Genomic DNA, 16,638 nt, shown 5'->3' on the forward strand with positions numbered 1-16,638 from the left:
GCGCACCACGCGGGAAAAATCTCCCTTCATTCCAACGGCGGCCGGTTCCCGTTGGGCTCTTCCCGTCACCAGAGACCCCGAAGCTACTCCACACGCACCCTCGCCGTAGTCGTCCGTCTCTATCTTCACCCGACAGTCCGCCGGGAACATTATTGGTGTTGATGTAAAGCGACAACAAAAAAAAGAGCTAACGGCTATAGCAACTACAGCCGACTCGTCGAGTAGGACCAAAAATAAATAAATAAAAGTTTTAAAAAAGTTTTCACTTCTGACACCAGTGTAACGACCCTACCGGTAACTTAAGAATGTCCAGTCGCAAGTTCTTGTTAACCGTTTATTATCAACCTGGTCACCGAACCCGGAAAAACCAATACACACACAAAACCACCGGTTCACCGGCACACCCACCTGCACCCGCATCGCTTCCACGTGCAAGCCCCCACCCTCCTGTTCTCCCAAGCCCCGCCCCCAGCCGACCCGGCGACCCACTCCCCACACCGACCGGCAAGTAAACCCCACAACACATGCACATAGAACCGGCACAACAAAGTAACACAATGCAAACACATAACACAAAACACACAAACTCCCAAAGAGTCTCAGGGTCGCTACAATACATCAAAACATATTTCTTTTTTATAATCTTGAAAACAAAAACATGACCTATCTATACATATATATATGGAATTTTATATAATAATATAATATCCCATATATGTATATGGGATATTATATATATATATATATATATATATATATATATATTGAAACAAGGTCTTGTTTTCTTTAAAAAAAAAATATATATATATATATCTGTATTCATTACGTGTTTTTTTGTACAAATTCAATCTATAATATAAATGTATAAGGAATATTTGATATAATGTTACATTCACATGTAAAATATCCCATGTTTGTATTATTAATGTCATCGCCAAAGTTTTTGTATGATGACGGTGCAGCGCTTCTGGAACCTTTCCATTCTCGCGTGACTATCCAACGAGATCACAGGGCGGTAGTAAATAGACGGCACGCTGGTCTTAGAGGAGAGCAAGATAACTACACTTATAAATATACTTATGGTTATTATAAACCCGGCCATTATACATACTGAACCTTCAGTGGGCTCACTAGCTTTGCTTTTGAGACCAAGCAAACTGTTTCTGTGTATTCATGTGTGTTTAAATAACCCACAACTAGCCTCGCTGTGGCCTTTCACAACGCTAGGCTAGGCTAAACTAAGCTAGGCTAAGCTAGCATTTGGCTGACTGTCTCCCCAAACACACATTTTAATTACCTAACGTTGCTGCTTTCTGAAACACCATCTGAAGTGAACCCTGGCCTCCGGATTTTGACTCAAAGATGATCATTGAAAACCTCGATGCCTTGAAAAATTGGCTTTCGAAAACCTTAGAGCCCATGTAAGTCTCTAACCTTATCTTATCTCTATTGAATTCATATTACCTGTTAAAGTTTTCAAAGTAAGTCATGCGATCTAAGCTTGTGTTTATTTCAGTGACGTGCCTGCGATGCTTATGATCCGCACATTATTATCAATTGGTGGAGGTTAATGTTGACCTGTTAGTCATTCATAGGTATATGTGCTCATCTAATCGTATTTTATGTCACCATAGCGCCATAAGGTTACTTAAAGTTAATATATAGTTCATCTTCTGGTACATCTGCCTTTTATTAAAGTCTGTAACGTGCAAGATATGCTTATGGTGAACTCATTGATTCACCATATGGACTTAATAATAAGTCCGAGGTGAGTTTATTTCGTAGTTGCTCTACTCGAAGATACAATAGTAGTACAAATAAAATACATCAAATGTAGACTAAAGTGAAAATGTGGAGGAATTCAGATGTAATGCGACTCTAAAGGGGGTCAACTACAGACCTGTTTACTTTTTTGCATTTACTCATGCAGCAGAAGCTTTTCATCAAAGCTACTTGCAGTGGATTCAGATGCCGGTCATTAATGAGCTTTTAGGGCTAGACCGAGACGGCTCATCAAGGAGCAGGCAGGGATAAGATATTGAATACAGACTGGTCATCAGGGAGAAGGTAGGGGTTCGACAGTGAATACTGAGACTGATCACTAGGAGCAGGTAGGGGTTACACAGTGAATACAGAGACTGGTTATTAAGGCACAGGCAGGGGTTAGACAGTGAATACAGATACAATACTTGTTATCAAGGAGTTGGTGGGCATTAGACAGATAATACAGAGACATGTCATTCAGGAGCAGGCAGGAAGCATATTGCTTTACGATGGCTTGCATGTAGATTGTGTTCACTGAGGATTGAATCCAAGACCTTTCAGCTTGGCGTGGATACATCCTTACCACTTCACTCCTGCCCTACTATTTACTAAATATTGACTTGAATATTCCAGCTGTGATGCTGATCCCTCTGCACTGGCAAAGTATGTGGTGGCTCTGGTGAAGAAGGATAAGACTGAGAAGGAGCTGAAAGCCCTCTGCATCGACCAGCTGGATGTGTTCCTGCAGAAAGGTAATCTCTCCAAACAGCTCATACATGCCATTGCTATGCATATATGCATACATTCTTGGCCTGTGTGACCCCAGAGGGAATTAAACCCTAACCCTGCCAGTGTTGATGCTCTACCAGTTGAGCTAGATTAAATAAGACCACTATCTGTTACTTCAACTTTCTGAGTATTATGTAAAGTACTTTGGAACTAAAAAATGACTTTATAACTGTGTATTACTTTTACTCATTTGGAAGGATGTGGTTGCTGATGCTTGTTTGTGATATGGTTTTCTTGTGTTCATCCAGAGACCCAGATCTTTGTGGATAAGCTGTTTGAAGCAGTGAGCAACAGAAGCTACCTCCCTCCTTCAGAGCAGCAAGCGCCAGTGAACAAGGTCAACCCAAAACTAGAGAAGGATGAAGTCAAAAAAGAAGAGGTGATTTGTATTCAATAGCCATATATCAAATAATGGCCAAGTCTATGAAATAATCACACCATTAGATACATATTTTATGTTGTTTTTTTAATCTTACAGGATAACTAGTAGTCTATATCTAACCCAGCTTCTAGCAGTCTGTATGCTTTGTGTTTATACTTTTTATATTCTCTTTTTGTAGTCGAGCCGGGAGGACGATCGAGACAAGTTCTCTCGCAGGGTGAACCACAGTCCTCCACAGTCCAGCTCCCGCTATGGCAGAGACGGCAGGTGTGTGTTTGTGTGTCTGTGTCAAAGTCTGTCAGAGTCTGTGTCTGTCGGTCCGTGTGCATGCACAGTGTTAAAGGTTAATTCAGGTGAATGTTGATTTCTAACTAGTGCTGTATCAAATCAATCAGGGCCCTAAGGGTGCCAGAAGATAAACGTGAGGAACTCCAGACGAGGAACCAGGTCCCCGATAGAGTCTTGAGGTACCACTACACTGCCAGCTGCACTTTGGCTCCTAGCAAGCTGTCGCTCTGGGATGGGGGGGGGGGGTTCATTCAATTTTCAAATTGAATGAAAACGGTGTAGTATTGCCCCGGCTTCATTTGCCTTTGTCTGCAGTCACCGTTAAATAATGATAACATCTGCTAGTTGACAAAATAGATTGTAAATAAGACAAGATCCATTTTATGAATCAATGATTATAAGCTGGTAGAGCCTTGCAGAGGGTGGCTCACAGGAAGTGGCTCACAGGAAGTGTATCTGGTGTTTGTCAGACGAGTGGAGGACCGAGGGAAGAGGGACGAGCGGCCCAGGAAGCGGGAGTATGACCGCCAGCCGCAACGGAGGGACTCATACCGGGACCGCTACAACCGCCGCCGCGCACGCAGCCGCAGCCGCAGCCGCAGCTGGAGCAAGGACCGCATGCGCGACCGAGAAAGAGACCGCGAGAGGGAACGAGGACGAGAGAGAGACCACTCCCGCAGCCGCTCCCGGAGCCGGAGTAGAGGTGAGCAGTCGCTAGAGATCAAGCCACATGGCGCATGAATTAATATCGTTGTAGAACACATCAACCTTATGATTAACACTCCAAGCTTAATGTACTTATAAAACATTTCCACCCAATGATAAAAGCACTTAGTTCTTAACGTTTGGTCCATATGGAACACTTTCTCCTAATGATTCTTAACTTAATCCTTATAAACCCTTGCACTTATCTCTTATTAAGTCTATCAGGATATCTGCTTGTCATTCACAGCCATCACTTACTCTGACGTGTAATGAACTTTCTTTCCAACTTTTAGTTTAGAGTTTTACTTTAAATCTCACATCGAGGGCCATCACGACAACTGCAATATTGCAATAACACACAGTTAAAGGTTGTATCAGTGATGTTGGGTGACATCACTTCTGTTGGTATTTGAAGCAAGATCCCAAACAAACAGAGCCTGCTCGCCCCTCCCTTCCGTGTTTCTTAAGTCCAGAAAAAACTATCAAGAACACACATTTCTTGACGCAACAACGCACCTGTCCAGAAGACACAGCGCAACCTGGACATCTGATTTAAAATCTTTTAGTTCTTTCCATCTTTCCACAGCCTTCCCGATACTTATTCTTGTCTTGGAAGATACACGTTGATATTCTCTCATCCTCCTCCTCTTCCTCTTGGGGATTGATTCAGCCATTCTAGCTCCTGATAATGTCAGATGCTGCCCTCCTTCAGCTCCCACTTTGCGTGCACGAGTGCAAAACCCCACCCCACCCACCCCTTGTCAGTGATTGGTTGGAATACTATTTATTTTGGTTTTTGTGTAATCTGATCTTTCGGATCGTTGGGAAAGATCAGATGAATGTGACCATTTATGTTTCGGCCTAGCATCGCTGATACAACCTTCAACAAGCCAAAATTTGCATAACGGAACCACCTTACAACAGCACAGGCCAACATTGTTAACCGCGACAACTCTGCTCACATCTGTGCTGCAAGGTAAAGGATAGGAACGTTTCTTCTAATCTGTTTTCTCATCGAACCAAACCCAGAGGTTTCACCCCGGAAGCAACTGTTTCCCCTGATGTAGTCATAACAGCCACTTCTCGTTTTCCTTCTTCTCAGAGCGTGACGCCGCAAAACCCAAGTATGACCACGAGGCAGGCGACCGCTCAGAGGTTGTTGAAGGGTACGCCCCGCCCCCCCTGGTCCCCACGCCAACCACCAGCCACTTCCCTGTCCCGTCGCTGAGCAGCACCATCACCGTAATCGCCCCTTCGCATCACCACGGCAGCAGCAACAACAACAACAGCAGCAGCAGCATCAGCACCACAGAGAGCTGGTCGGACATGAGGCCCGACCACGCCTTCCCCAGGCGCCCGCCCCAGCAGCCCAGGAAGCGTTGTCGTGATTATGACGGTGAGGGGTTGAGATGATAGCATAGACATATATATATACACACACACACACACACACACACACACACACACACACACACACACACACACACACACACACACACACACACACACACACACACACACACACACACACACACACATTTGCCTTTGGATTGAAGGTAAATGTTGCCGCCATATTGAAGAGGCAAAAACTGGTCTGTAAACAAATACAAGTGAAGAGGGAGCTGCTTTTTCCTGGTTAAACAGCACTGTAACGTTTACATTTCCAGAAGTCCACAAACATGCAACAGGTTGCTTGATCAGCTACAAGCGACATGTTGCTGATGTTAAATAAACTCGACAATACTAATATTTGATGTCGTAACCTTTGGTTTTATATACAGGGTATAGGGGGTACCCCTGTTGTGTGTTGTGTTCCAGAGAAGGGCTTCGGCATGCTAGCAGTAGTATATAAATAACCATGATGTGTGTGTGTGTTCCAGAGAAGGGCTTCTGTATGCGTGGAGACATGTGTCCCTTCGACCACGGCAGCGACCCGGTGGTGGTGGAGGACGTCAACCTTCCCAACATCCTTCCCTTCCAGCCCCCTCCCTCGCAGCCCCCCCCAGGTCTCCCGCCGCCTCCCCCCCTCATGACCCCGCCTCCTGCTCAGCTCCGGCCCCCAGTGCCCCCCCCTGGCTCCCTTCCCCCCAGCCTCCCACCTGTAACAGGTAACTACACAAACACTACAACCTACCTAGACCCGCTCTCAGACCTTCCTATACCTGCTCATAGACCTACCTAGACCTGCTCACAGACCTACCTAGACCCGCTCTCAGACCTTCCTATACCTGCTCACAGACCTACCTAGACCTGCTCACAGACCTACCTAGACCTGCTCACAGACCTACCTAGACCCGCTCTCAGACCTTCCTATACCTGCTCACAGACCTACCTAGACCTGCTCACAGACCTACCTAGACCTGCTCACAGACCTACCTAGACCCGCTCTCAGACCTTCCTATACCTGCTCACAGACCTACCTAGACCTGCTCACAGACCTACCTAGACCTGCTCACAGACCTACCTAGACCCACTCACAGGCTATTGAGTTCAGCATCATATTATTCCGAGAGAACCATATTAGGCTGCGGTTATCACAATCTAATTATTTCAGTTTGCCTCATTAATCCCAGAGAAACTTAGAGAAGTTATTGACACTTGTTTTTGTGCATCAGTCAGTATAAAGTATATCAACACATTAACCTCTGGTCTGTCATGTCTCCTCCCAGGTCCTCCTCCCCCACTCCCCCCTCTGCAGGCCTCTGGTATTGTCGCTCCTCCTAACTCCATCGCCAGCTCTGTCCCCACCATCGTCACCTCTGGGATGCGCTCTTCTCTCCCTCCACCATCCGCTCCCCTCTTCTCCTCCGGTAAGAGATCCTAATGGCACTGTTCAGGTTAGCTGTAGTCGTGTGGCGACTAGGTTACTATCAAAGGTGTGTCGACAAAGTGTCTTAGAAACACTGTCCCAGTGAGGGGGGGTTAAAGAAGAGCCAGCACCACTGTAAATGCTTCTTCAATTGACTTTCAATAATATATAGCATGTGTAGCATGTGTTTAGAGAGTGGAGTCATCTAATGCAAACTCATGTGCTGTTAGGGTTCGGCTCTCCTTTGATTAACGTGTCAAACTGATGTTAACTCAAACTGATTTAACTTGTTGAATCTTTACTTAACTCTCTTGCTAACTGGTTTTACTCTAGTTAACTCTGCACTTCACTTTGCTAACTGATGTAACTATGGTTAACTCTGTACCGAACTCGGCTAGCTGGTTTCATTTTTTACTGACCTCTGCGTAATGATTTAACTCTAGTTGACTGTGTACTTACCTCTGCTCACCGATGTAACTCTTGTTAACTCTCTGCTTACCTCTGCTAACTGGTTAAATTCGGTATCCAACTCCGAAAACTGATAACTCTACTAGGTCATTTTGGTATTACTTCCAACTGATTTAACTCTAGTTAACTAACTGATAACTTTCTAACTGATGTAACTCTAGTTAACTCTGTACCCTGGTCCTCCCCCTCCAGACTCGTATGATACAGACATGTACAACCCCGAGGCCCCTAGCATCACCAGCATGTCCAGACCCATGCAGTACCGCCACCGAGCCAGCGTCCAGAGACCCAACCTCATCGGTCTGACCATGGGAGACATGGACCAGCCCCACAGAGGTAGGAGCTGGTGAACCCACTCACTGCTTCAAACCACTAGTTTTATTCAGAAATACACAGGCGCTTGTTTATTGATTCCACTTCCTCTCCGTCACTACACCAAAACCATGGTGTTTCATTTTCCGCCACGGTTCTTTGAAGTGGATTTCTAAAAGGAAACTTTTTTTCATCATTTGAAATGAGTCTGAATGCAAAGTCATGGCTGCCGTCAGAGTTACTTAGTGCAGGTCAAACTCACTGTTTTACTTAGTGCAGGTTTAACTAAGAGTAACTTCATGCACGTTTTACTAAGACTTACTTACAAGTTCACTCACACTTTAACAGTTAAAGGTAGTTAATTACCTTGTGAATTATCCTCTCTCTCTATGTTCTGTAGAGAAGCCTCCTAACCACCGGGTGGTGATCGGTGGTGAGTCGGACCCCAGGAAGAGACCAGCCGGCCTCCACGATAGCAACATGCCCCCCAAAAAACCCTGGTTCGACAAGTAAGAGAAAAAACAAACAAATACCTAAACATAACATTCTTTGGCCATTGAGAGAGAACAATTGCGCAACCTAGGTAAAAAAACAACAACTGCGCAGACAGCAGAGTAGTTTTAGCATTCAGACATAGTTAATCATTACGTTTAATAAGAGTTGGTTCCTACCGTGTGAACAGCAGTGATCCCTGGACAATCAGATTGATTGATTATTGGTAGCTTATTGATTGCTTATTGGTTGCTCTCCTCAGACCCAGCTTTGGGAACCACCAGGGCTTCCAGAACAGACCTCCTGCACAGTTTCACCCCCCCAACTCCAGGCTGCTGGTCCGACAGATCCCCCCTGACCTCAACAACATCAGCAAGCTCAACGCACACTTCAGCAAGTTTGGTACCATTGTCAACCTGCAGGTCAGATGATCTTTCTCTCTCTCGCTCTCCCTCGCTCTCTCGCTCCCTCGCTCTCTCGCTCTCTCGCTCTTTCTCTTGCTCTTTCGCTCTCTTTCTCTGAAAGTACAAAACAGTCTGTGAAATGTGCACTCAAAGATTTCCTTTGGCAGGATCTAAAGAGATGGAGGCTAATTAAGTTATTTTATAATGGAATATAAATTAACTTAAACTTCCTACCCCCTCAGTGTTAATTGCTCTGCCCCCTTTATGGGTTTTGAAAGTTGGTTCAAACAGGAGTGAGGCCATACTGTTCTCAGTGAGAAACTTAAATATGACCTCAGGAATGTCTAGCCCTTTTGGTTGTTACTACTGTCTTTCTGCTGTGACACCGGGTTTCAATAGCCATCTTGTCACCTTATCAATGTTTATCACTTTAAACAATTGATCACTATATTTAGTTGTACTTATTTATTTCAGCTTATGCAGCAAACTTGCGTATTGTTGTATATTATATACAACAATATGTCATTTTTGTGGCATTGTTGCATTTAGTTACTGTTGTACTTTATTTTATGTTAGTCTTTATCCTACTGTGCTTTTTTTTTATCCTATTGTGCTTTGCACTTTGTTACATTTTGTTACTTTTGTTTTATTTTCTTGTATTACTTCTCCACTATTATATCGCAACGGTTGCACAGCAATTTCCCTCGGGATAAATAAAGCTTCTTGAATCTTGAAGCTTGAATCTTCTGACACCAGGTGGCATACCAAAGTGATCCAGAGGGGGCGCTGGTCCAGTTCTCCAGCCCCAATGAGGCCAAGCGGGCCATGCAGAGCCCAGAGGCCGTACTCGGTAACCGCTTCATCAGGGTCCACTGGTACCGACAGGACGGACCCCCGGGACCCCCAACCCCCCTGCAGCCTGCACACCCCGCAGACCTCACCGTAAGATACACTATAATACACACACACACACACACTCCACCTCATCGTAAGATACACTGTAATACACACACATCCCCACCTCAGTAGGATACACTGTAATAAACGCAGACCCCCACACTCATTGTTTAATACCTGCTTAAAGTAAAGAGGGGGTGTGGTCTCTGATATCTGTCTGTATCCACCAGGCCCTGCCAACCTCTCTCAAACAGTCTGTGAAGGACCGTCTGGGGCCCCTGCTTACAGGGCCCACAGATAACCACAACCCCGCTGACGCCTCTCAGGTGTGTGTGTGTGTGTGTGTGTGTGTGTGTGTGTGTGTGTGTGTGTGTGTGTGTGTGTGTGTGTGTGTGTGTGTGTGTGTGTGTGTGTGTGTGTGTGTGTGTGTGTGACTACCTGTTTGTCCGTCTGCCTGCCTGTGTGTCCTGTCTGTCACTTTTTTTACATCTGTTTTTATCCCTGTCTGGCTACAGAATTCTGCCAAAACGTCTGTGAAAGAGAGGCTTGGGTTTCCTGTTAAGCCTGCACTTCCCGTTGAGAAGGTGGGTGAGGTCTTTGACCTGCACCATACATTTATAATAGAACTGCATACCAACAAAAGCCGAAATGTATGCTATGGTAAACAGGTTTGTGGTCATATGTTGCAGGTCTTTTCTACTTCCAAAGGGCTGACCAAGACCGTGTTCAACCCTGCTGCTCTGAAGACTGCTCAGAGGAACAGCGAGGAGACGCTGAGGAAGAAACAGGTAGAGGAGCAGGAGGGGACGGTAGAGGAGCAGGAGCGGACGGTAGAAGGAAGGGAGGGTAGAGGAGAAGGAAGGGAAGGTAGAGGAGGAGGAGGAGTAGGCCTGGGCGACATGGCTGAAAGACATGACAATATAACTTGATCATATTGATCGATATTGATAACTATTGATCATTTTAATGACTAGGAATTACCATGCTGGATTCAAACACTTCTGTGACCTTCCACTGTTCTTCATTGATAAATACTCCAATGTCGATACAACAATGAAAAACACTCAAATATTGTAAATAAGTATCAAACCGTGTTTGTGTAACAAACCTAGCTGCTAGATTCGGTGGTCCAGTCTCTTATCGATATATATTGAACATGTTTTATATTGATATTGATCAAAAGTCTATCACCATACGATAATTTATTGTTTTATTGCCCAGGCCTAAGGAGGAGGTGAGGCGAAAGTAGAGGAGGATGAAAAGTGAAGGTGGAGCACGAGGAGGTGGAGGAGATGGTAGTTAAAGGAGAGGAGGAGGAGGAAGTGGTGGTGGTAGGAGGAGGAGGAGGTGGTGTAGTATAGGTAGAGGAGCAAGGGGGGGAGGTGTTGTCCAGACAGATATTGACCTTGATTCTCCCGTGATCCCTTCAACAGGAAGCTCTGCGGTTGCAGCAGGATGTGAACTGCAAGAAACAACAGATCTTAGAGAAGCACATCGAGACACAGAAGGTTGGTTCTATATAATTGATTTATCCTTATTTACTTAATTTATAATTTAGTTTAGATAAAGAGGGTTTGATCTAGATCCTTGTATGTATATACTCTATATTCATTTCAGTTATTATATAAATTATTAACTCAATGTTTTTTTTTAATTTCTAATACTTTAAAGAGGGTTAGGGTTAACCCTGTATAAGTATAGCATATGAATATCAACAAATGGTATAAGTATAGAAGATGGCTGATCAATGCTATAAAATCTGATAAATAAGAGAAAGAACTGACGTAACTTGACGAAATCATCAGATTTCCTGTTAGACTGTGAGGGAGTGTTGTCAAAATGAGGGTCTGTGAAGAGACGGTGATAAACTTTAGAACCTGACTAAAATGGATGAAATGAGTGAAAGATGCGGGTGACCTGTGCCACAGCTGCTGATATCCAAGCTGGACCAGAAGAAGGTGGTGGTGAAGGTGGAGGACCGGGCGAAGATCATGCAGACCCTGTCCTCCCTCACCCAGATCATCACTAAACTCCAAGGGGAGATCAAGGCTTCGTCTAGCTGCACCCAACCCATGCGCTCCACCAAGACCAAAGCCCAGGTAAGTCACACAATAACAGTCTTGCATATACAGATACTTTCTCTCTCCTCTCCTGCACATATACAGGATGAAAAGTTATTTATTGTAGGGCACTGCATCAGCAAAGTATTTGAGGATTCTTAAATTCTTAAAGGCTTAAAGGATTCTTTGTTGACAATTACAACAAAGGAAAACAAAGGTCAGGGAAGTGATTATCCTGCAGAGTTTATCCCATGCATGATCTCAGCCCTGGTGGAAGAGGCCAAGTTAATTGGCAATACACGGGGGGGAGTTGACGTGCCTGGAAGGATGCAAGTGGCGGTGGCAAAAGTGCACTTTACTCAAGTAGAAGTACAGCTATTTGTGTTAAAAAAAAAAAAGAACGGTTTAAATACTGATACAACTTCTTAACTGAAGTAAAAGTGGAAAAGTACAGGCTCTGAAAAGTGAAAGGTAGCCCTCTGACATTTCTAACAGCTGTTTCTGTGCAAAGCTCACTGAACCTCACATCACCAGCATTGCACCTTTCACTTGGGCAGAGCTAGGGATCTCTCTCTCCATACAAAGGTCTTTTAAATCAACTCGTAACAAATGTATATTTAAGCAATAGATCACGACGGGATGTGGTATGTGCTGATTATACCACAGTTAAGGGGCGTTGTCCGTCCCGACACGCAGCGGAGGGACGGCAGTTGGGAACCAATCAGATCGCTTGATTTAAGCCACCCGTTTTATAATATATAATATATTTCTATATGTAATTTTATATTTATTCCAGAGGATAAGTATATATCGATACATATACAGTTTCTTTCTTCTCTCCCTCTAACTTACACACCACTCACTGTTTCTCACACAGAGCAGTGAAGTGTTGTTGGATTAGTGGCGTCATGTCGCTGTGTTGACATATTTGTTGTTTTAAAGGCCCAGAAAGAGCTTCTGGACACAGAGTTGGATCTCTACAAGAAGAGCCAGGCTGGAGAAGACATAGCACTGCTCAAGATAAAGTACACCCAGCTACAGATTGAGGTAAACTAACCCCCACCCTAACCCAGGTACAGATAGAATTAAACTTAGCCTAACCGAGCTACTGATAGAGGTAAACTAATCCCACCCTAACCCAGCTGCAGTTAAAGGTAAACTAACCCCACCCTAACCCAGCTACAGATAGAGGTAAACTAACCCCACCCTAACCCAGCTACAGATAGAGGTAAACTAACCCCACCCTAACCCAGCTACTGATAGAGGTAAACTAACCCCACCCTAACCCAGCTACAGATAGAGGTAAACTAATCCCACCCTAACCCAGCTACAGCTGGTTTCTTCAGATCTCTTGTGGAGAAGATCTAGTCTTATTTTCCATATATTACCGCCTAAGGTTTAATATAACTGTCAAAAAAAAAGATAAGATAAATCAGCGTCTGTGTCTATCTTTTGCAGACTTGATGTTTTGTAGCAGCCACTGGGGAACTCATGCTCCCGTTTCAGAACATGAGACTGTTCCCTAGGTGGTGACACTGTTAACTCCTTGACTATCTCCCTGTCTCTCTCTCAGGCGGCTAAGCGGGGTCTCTTGGCTCGGGGTCGGGGGCTGGTGATGAGAGGTCGGGCGTCACTCAGGTCTCGGGGGCGTGGTTCCAGGGGGCGAGGGCGCGGCGCCGCGCTTCACGCGTCCGTTGATCATCGGCCGCGAGCGCTAGAGATCTCGGGCTTCTCCGAGGCCGAGCAGGTTGAACTGCTGCCACACTTTGCGGTGAGTCCCCACAGGAAAGCCCTTTCTCAAAACACCCCCTAGCCCCTCTCTAGGCCCCACGGCCGATATGGTTTCCAATAGGTATGGCCCAGAACGATTTTTGGCAGCAGAACTCCTCTGTGTAGAACTATCAGGTGGTTCACAGGCGATTTGTAGTCACATGTCTTAAATCGTCAAATAGAGAGCGTTAAACAGGAGACGTCTCGCGATTCAAAATGTATTTTGAAACAAATTATTAGCTCTATCGGCTATAATTTTAAACTGAATAATACCTAATAAAATAATTCAAATGTGCCATTATCGTTTGATAATTTATCAGACCTGATATTGATTGTTCATCGCAAGTTTCTAATGTAGTTCTCTTTCCTTCCTGAAGCAATTCGGAGAGATCGAGGACTGCCGAATAGATGAGGAGACGCATTCCGCCGTCATCACCTACAGGAGCAGGGCGGAGGCAGAGCAGGTGGACCAGCTCCCTCTCTCTCTCTCTCCTATATACATCCCTTTTTATGCTCTTGCTCATAATCTCTCTCATGTCTTGAAGCATAGCAAGTGGACCAGCTCTCTCTCTTTTCTCTCCTATATGCTCTCTATATCTATTTTTATGCTCTTGCTCATTATCTCTCTTATGTATACCTCTTTTTCAATCTCCCTCACCCACTCTCTGTCTCTCACTAGTCCTGATGAAAACTTCCCGTACATGGTCAAAATATTGGACCAAAAACTATAAATGTCAACTAAACTCTCCACTACAGTGTTTTATCTTTAGTAGATTAGTCTCTGGTGTTATATATCAGTGTATAACTGAAGGTGTTATATCTCAGTGTATAACTCAAGGTCTTATATCTCAGGGTATAACTGTGAAGGTCTTATCTCGGTGTATAACTCAAGGTCTTATATCTCAGTTTATAACTTTGAGGGTTTTTATATCTCAGGATACAGCTGTGAAGGTCTTGAAGCTCAGTGCATAACTCTGAAGGTATTTCACCCTCCCCCCCCCCCCCCCCACCCAGGCTGCAGTCCACGGTGTGAAGCTGAGCAGTCTCCTCCGTCTGTCATGGTACAAACCTCCCATCAGCATGTCGACTGCTGACCACGGTGACCCCGAGCCTGACGATGAAGAGGTCTGGTCCATCTCTCACCTGGTGGTGCTAGTGGCTATGCTACCTTATGATGTTGTCACCCAAGCTAGCTGATGGTGTTCAAACATATTTGGAAAGCGTTGATATGCATGTGTTACTAGTGATAGATCGTGTTAAGTAATTCTATATATTTAACATATATTTCTAAAAGAAAGTTTTGTATCCAGATTGGGCACTAGATGGAGCTGTAGGCTATGGGCTAACAACAGTAAGAACATGCTGTTCTATCTGTTGTGTATTCTGACCAGGGGCGGACTGGCCATCAGGCGGTTCTGGCGATTTCCCGAACGGCCGGACAATTTCAATTTAAGATGTAAAAAATAATAATAAAAAATGTAGTGCAAGCCGTGACTTGGGCTAGCCTGCTTGGGCTGGGGCTGGACTTGGGCTGGCCTAAACTACCTTTATCTTGCACTATTTGGAACCTTTTCACCCTTCATTTACGTTTCTATGCACATGCAATTTCTAATATGTTGTACATGGACAAGATTGCTTATAAAACATTTGCCTGTGATCTTTACAAAACTCGAACCATCCACACATCCCAACATTGACATGTAGTTGCAATGCACATTTCCATGGGTAAGGACTCGTTTTTATTGTTTTACACAGTGGCACAATTCTACACACGCAATTCCCGCAGTCTCATTAAATGCCTCTCCATCCTAAAGTCCCGGGCCAAATTGTTGTCCCAGTCCATCCCTAATTCTGACACAAACAGTTTGAGTGCAGGAAGGGATAAAGCTGTGCTCCATAAACACTGGTCGAATAATATTTTAGGCTTAGGCTTACGATAAACACTATTGTCTGTGTGTGTGTGTGTGTGTGTCCTTCAGTAAATATATATGCATTTGTCTTTGTGTATTTGCTGCACTTTAACACAACTAATTATTTGTTAATTGCAATTAGTAAGTCTAACATTTTTAATTCACGTTGACAAGTTCAGCAGTTTGTAAACATTATTCATCCCCTCTCCTCCATAGTTTCAGGAGGAGTCGATGAGTGATGATGCTCTGCTTCAGGATGATGATGAAGAGGAGGATGACAACGAGCCTCGCTCTTGGAGGAGATGAAGATCACCACATGCACGCACCTGGACCACCTCGGCGTGCATTTTTAAATTGCAGGATAGACTGTGACATCATACATTAGAAGTTGATTTGTTTTCCTGAGCTGATGTTTCTTATGAACGTGTTCAACAACAGAACTTTTTTAATTATCTTAAGTATAGAAATGATTCATCAATGTTTTTTTTTTTTGGGGTTGACATGTGTAAAATAATCACATTTTTGATGCTGTTTTCTTTGAATTTAACATGAATTTAGGTTGTGTTGAAAGACTATGAAGACAACGATTGGTAGCTGCGCATGTGTAAATATTTTATGTATCAGTTTTATTAATTTTGTATGACTGCTTTGCTTCTCACTTCCTGGCTTAATTTGAATTGTAAAAAAAAAAATAAAGAATTGAAATGGTCTTAAGAAAAATGTGCTGCACAAAAAATCAACAAACTAAAAAAGATGAAAAAATATGCAGCAAAGTAAAAAAAAAGTAAAAAAATAAAGACCATTAAAAAAAGTCAGAAAAATCCTACCTATTAGCTTAAGCTCTACACTCCTACCATTGTGTCCTGTTCCATTGATTGGTAAGTTCATTTACAATTAATAACAATTGTTTCAAACCGACATTGACAATTATTTAAAAAATAATCCAACCCTTTTATGAAGTTATTTTTCTCTCCTCCAGATGTCGCTGTCTGCTAGATCCTTCCCAGCCCTGTACGCTCAACACTTGTTAATTTATTTTAATGTAATAACATACTGTGTATGTCGTATGTAAATAAATACTGACATACTGTGTATGTCACATGTAATTAAGTAAATAAATACTGACGTAATTCTAATCCGACGATATTCGTTTTCTTTAAATTGCAAAAATATTGCTTTATCCAAGTAGCCTAGGAATATTGGATATTTTAGGAAATGCATACATTTACTAATTACCAAACAGCCGTACACCATGGCGGGTCCACCGGTCGGCTGAATATGGAAGTTTTGCCTACTAGCCATAGGCCTACCCTTAAAATAAAAGGTATAACCATTGTACGTTATGTGTATGGAAGCTGAAGTAGGATGACTCGGCTACATAGCTGAAACAATACCAGACAGTTATCTGAATGTGTCGACGTGCTATTTGCATAAACAGTACACAAATAACCAAATAACCAAAAAGCGGCCAAGGCGGCCCCCCTTGTGCTTGTCGGCCGTGTGCTGATAATTGTGAGAAATCCGTTTTTTTCCACTTCTGTTCTACTATTCATCATGTCACCTCTTCCTCATCGCGTCTTCGCCTCCT

The 16,638-nt window shown here is 43.8% G+C and overlaps 1 protein-coding gene across 3 annotated transcripts; it reads left to right on the forward strand.

The window, feature by feature from the left end:
* Positions 1 to 1,017: 1,017 nt before the first annotated feature.
* rbm26 (RNA binding motif protein 26) lies at positions 1,018 to 16,176 on the forward strand (the record flags this gene model as incomplete). Of its 3 annotated transcripts, none has more annotated exons than XR_014637617.1 (24): positions 1,018 to 1,421; positions 2,398 to 2,516; positions 2,802 to 2,932; positions 3,114 to 3,202; positions 3,331 to 3,402; positions 3,694 to 3,926; positions 5,031 to 5,324; positions 5,809 to 6,036; positions 6,598 to 6,738; positions 7,398 to 7,541; positions 7,918 to 8,026; positions 8,272 to 8,431; positions 9,170 to 9,355; positions 9,541 to 9,636; positions 9,826 to 9,894; positions 10,000 to 10,098; positions 10,744 to 10,818; positions 11,239 to 11,409; positions 12,313 to 12,417; positions 12,944 to 13,141; positions 13,518 to 13,604; positions 14,155 to 14,265; positions 15,267 to 15,928; positions 16,030 to 16,176. XR_014637617.1 is itself a non-coding variant. In XM_084476096.1 (23 exons), 23 exons carry the CDS (start codon positions 1,363 to 1,365, stop codon positions 15,354 to 15,356), a joined length of 3,066 nt encoding a protein of 1,021 aa, XP_084332222.1. In that variant the 3' UTR covers positions 15,357 to 16,163. The 3 variants fall into 3 exon arrangements, 1 of the variants encoding a protein (XP_084332222.1); XR_014637618.1 differs by having other exon boundaries at positions 16,011 to 16,161; XM_084476096.1 differs by having other exon boundaries at positions 1,363 to 1,421; positions 15,267 to 16,163.
* Positions 16,177 to 16,638: the final 462 nt, after the last annotated feature.

The sequence above is a fragment of the Micromesistius poutassou genome (genome assembly GCF_964030765.1).
Source record: "Micromesistius poutassou genome assembly, chromosome: 12".
Classification (NCBI taxonomy): Eukaryota; Metazoa; Chordata; class Actinopteri; order Gadiformes; family Gadidae; genus Micromesistius; species Micromesistius poutassou.